Source organism: Taudactylus pleione, unplaced genomic scaffold, assembly GCF_031769625.1.
Source record: "Taudactylus pleione unplaced genomic scaffold, aTauple2 ptg003113l, whole genome shotgun sequence".
NCBI lineage: Eukaryota > Metazoa > Chordata > Amphibia > Anura > Myobatrachidae > Taudactylus > Taudactylus pleione.
In genome coordinates this window covers 34702-38934 of record NW_028287474.1, presented here as the reverse complement: position 1 = coordinate 38934, position 4233 = coordinate 34702, and the positions used below count along the sequence as shown (strand labels likewise).

The 4233-nt window shown below is 39.8% G+C and overlaps 1 protein-coding gene across 1 annotated transcript; it reads left to right on the top strand.

Moving 5' to 3' along the window:
• The first annotated feature begins 310 nt into the window (after positions 1-310).
• Positions 311-3090, top strand: LOC148430850 (speedy protein 1-A-like). Its single transcript, XM_088466417.1, has 4 exons — positions 311-328; positions 1444-1529; positions 2347-2506; positions 2854-3090. The coding sequence occupies exons 1-4, from the start codon at positions 311-313 to the stop codon at positions 3088-3090; spliced, it is 501 nt and encodes a 166-aa protein (XP_088322543.1).
• Positions 3091-4233: the final 1143 nt, after the last annotated feature.

The window sequence follows — 4233 nt, the reverse complement described above, 5'->3', positions numbered from 1 at the left end:
GGGTACAAAGCATTCGGTAAAACCCCTATAAAGCATGGTGGCAGAGTAAGCTCCTCCCAGCACAAGAAGATTTTAACTGTAATAAGACAAAATTCACTTACAAAGTTTTGTTTCTATGTTACATTACTTTCTGTATTACATGTATAGCATAATGAATACTATTATATGGGTAGCTATGTAGAAAGGCAGTTACCTATCAACCAATGAAATTCTGTCATTTTCCCCACTATATCCTGCAATATTATTACATTTCATGCTTTTCATTTCAGAATTACCTACAATCCAGCGTTTTCTCAGGAGGGATAAGAAAATGAGGATGTCTGACAAGGTATTTCCTTATTATTATTAGCCAGTACTTCTCTCACTATACAGCACTTTATAGGGGATTCCAACTTCATATGTTTTAGTGTTTGCTTTATCTCTCATTATGGAAGTTCCCCATGTCGCTCCCAGTAATGTACTTCCCAACATATACCAATGACTGTCTCTTCTGACATAAGGATCATTGTGTGTAAGGTTATCACAGAGGCATGCTAAGAGATGAGGGGGCTCTCATAGTAAAGTACCCCCCCCATACCAGTGTGGGCTGTGGTTGTGCCCATGTAGTGCCCCTCCCCATACTTGCTCCTGGCTGTACGGCCATCTTTCCAGCAATGTATCTGGCACAGTGACCGAGTCTTTGCTATCTGTTGTGGAGTCTCCATCTTTCCCAATACCTTGCCAGAAAGTTACGATGACCTGTGCCCATTATAGAACCACCACCGATTTATCTGCATCGTACTCATACACTTACTTACCTACATTACTTCATTTGAAAGTCGTGAGCGTTAATAAATGCGGAGTTTTATAAAAATGCCCTATAATATGAATTGGTGAGGGCACTATTGTGTGGCATATTATGAATTGGTGGGGGCACTATTGTGTGGCATATTATGAATTGGTGAGGGTACTATTGTGTGACATATTATGAATTGGTGAGGGTACTATTGAGTGGCATATTATGAATTGGTGGGGGCACTATTGTGTGGCATATTATGAATTGGTGAGGGCACTATTGTGTGACATATTATGAATTGGTGGGGGCGCTATTGTGTGGCATATTATTAATTACTGAATAGAATTATAAAAGGGTTTATATAATAAGCAGTGGTTCTATGTACATATTTAAATGCACATCAATAACTATATGTTTCAGATTTAGCAGAGCATCGCGCCCAAAATGTTGCCCCTCAAAATTATAATGTGCCCTCCTTGGTGGTCAGCACTCTGCCAAACAAATCCAATAGTGGACACTACTAGACCACATTTAGATCCTCCAAAACTACGCTCCCAATTCTCATAACCATGTTACCAATTTTATTCCCAACAATGGACAATAGTACTGCTGGTGTATGTATACACGCATTTCTCCATCTAATAATGTATTTGGTATTTCTATTCTAGTACTTACTGGCGATGGCTCTCATCTATTTCACGAGGGCCGGTCTCACTGTGGATGAATACACCGTCGGCAACTTTTACTGCGCACTGTAAGTATTTGAACTCATTGATTTAATCAGATGAGACCGGAATGCAAACTCTTCCAGAAGAACTAACTAACCAAGTCAGGGATCATTTACTCATCTATATATAATGTACTGCACTTCCAGACAATAAAGTTTTGTTTGTTCAAACTAAACATCACAAATTATACCGTAGCTATCAGTGTAACATCAGGACACAGCAATGTACTGACCAGTCTAATCTTTTATCACTGATTATCGTGGCAATATAAGTGTACGTATCACAGTGATTCAACAGTGATTTATCACCATGGCAGGTGAGCACCAATACCCAGCTGCCATGGAGAAAACAATCCATAGCAATAAAAGTTAGTTATCACTCTAGAGACCTCCGTTCTCCTCTGAGTATGTACATGGCCAGGTCATCAATATACCTGACAGAGTAATGTAAAAATACATTATCCCCAAAAATACTATTTATTTCTGGGGGAGGAACGATACACCCATTCTTTTAAAAAGATCAAGATGATTCTTTCTGTTACTGCCATCCTGAGATGGCGCTAACAAATTAGGAATCGTTTTGGATAGTTGATAAATGATATAATAGCTGGAGAGGAAATGATCTATGGAAATTTCATTACTAAATTGTGTTCAGTAAAGAGAGGCCCTTTACACCATTATGCCCAGAGAAGGGCTCTACCCTTCCACACCACAGTCTATCCATAGCCTTGTACTTGGCATACAAGGATCTGTGGAATACATGGTAGGTCCTCTGTAATACTGGTAATTTAGACATGTTTGCAGATGTGATGCTTATTATTACTGTGTTCTTCTGTTTCTGTAGCTTTCTGGCCAATCAAATGGAAGAAGATGAACTGTTCTATATAAGAATGTACGATGACATTTCTTGGGTGTATCCATTATGGTTCTTCCGGAAGAAAAAAGATGCATTTTGGGCCAGGATCCAGCGCCGCACATACGTGTCTCCAGAACAGCTGGAAGAGGTGAGTAATGTAGTAGATTAAGTTGATGGGTGAGAATGTCATGGATCACAATGGGAGTAATGTTATCTACATACTATATAATTATTGGGGCGATTTGTCAATAATCGGGTGATCGGCCTGATTTATGTTATAGTGTGTATGAACGATCGCGTTAGCGTTTTACAGTTAAAATGGTTAGAAAACATCCAGAAACGCATTCTTTCCATTATCCGATCTGTTGGTCAAGAACGAAAATCTCAGCCTCATTCTCCCGATATTATCACCATTGATAATTATGTAATGATGACTAAACCCCTATGTCCCTGACAAGTTGAATTATAATTTTCATTTTTAATGTTTTTACCTAGGTGATGAGAGGGGACGACCACTGGGCGTGGAGACGAGAGAGAAATGTCCACCTAGGAGGGGCTATAAGGCACTATCTGCCCTGTAACGCCATACCTGCCCGCCAAATGGCAGCTGAGGTCCCCAGGAATACTGTCACAGGACCACCTCCTGTGAGAGCAGAGGGACGCCCAGCTGCCAGGGTCCGCCTTGCTGAGGTGCCACAGAGGAGGTGGAGTGGAGGCTGTCGCTGCGCATAAAGACCCACACTGGCGAGCAGAGTCGGATTTAAACATCATGGGGCCCTAAGCAAGACACCGATTTGGGGCCCCCCTTCCTCGAACAATCCGTCTGACAAAGGATCCGGTGTGGTCTGAAACGCGTTAAGCCTGGCTTATTCTTTATCTGACTCAGGGGGACAATTGCTGGTACCGCTCATCATCAGAGGTGGCAGGGAAGGATATCAAGTGTATACCAAAATAAAGTGTCTGTGCTTAAATAGAAAATGACAACAAAATAACGTCTGGTATAGTTAAAAAAAAACATACATGTATTATATCCATTTTCATAGACAAATTTCACTGAATATACATATAGGGGTATTCAATATGGAACGAAAACTCTGTTTTTGCGATGTTTTCGCACCGATGACGTCATTATCGCAGGTTTTGGTTTTACACCGTATTCAATTTCAAAGACTTTTCGCAGGTTCAAAAAGTCTTTGAAAAAAAACGGGGATAACTTTTCACTGAACAGGTGGCGAAAAAAAGTGCAGAATTGGGGTTTAGGGTGCAGGCTTAAAAAAAAAAATAGCCTGCACCACTGGGAATGACATTTTAAAAATAACTGTGTCAGAAAAAGTTAAAAAAAAAAATTAGGGACACCCCAAAAAATTAATTAAAAAATTGGGGTGAAAAAAAAAAAATGGGAAACTATTGTTTAAAACTAGGGAAATAGGTTCAGGGCTATTCTGCAAGTATGCGGCAGGTGTATTCTAGAATAGATTAATAGCGGCAGGTGTATTCTAGAATAGATTAATAGCGGCAGGTGTTTTCTAGAATAGATTATTAGCGGCAGGTGTATTCTAGAATAGATTATTAGCGGCAGGTGCATAGTTGCAGAATTTTTAAAAAAATTACTTTAGGGACATAAAAATATGCTAGTACCCATTTTCATGTACCCCAAATTTGATGGGACCACTTAAAAAAAAAAAAAAAATAACCAAAGTGGTCTTCTGCATCACTTCTTCAATGTCGGGAAAAAAACACCTGCTGCAGCTATTTAAATCCCTGACTTTCATTTGCAGGCAAAACGGGGGTACCCATAGTGATCCCACATGTTTTTACAGCTTTAGGGGGGTCCTACAATTTATTCCAGGTAAATTTTGTTTTATTTCACCGATC

Coding starts and splice junctions, on each gene's coding strand:
- LOC148430850 (XM_088466417.1), top strand. Junction 1,530..2,346: donor GGCAACTTTTACTGCGCACT/GTAAGTATTTGA, acceptor CTGTTTCTGTAG/CTTTCTGGCCAATCAAATGG. Junction 2,507..2,853: donor CTCCAGAACAGCTGGAAGAG/GTGAGTAATGTA, acceptor GTTTTTACCTAG/GTGATGAGAGGGGACGACCA.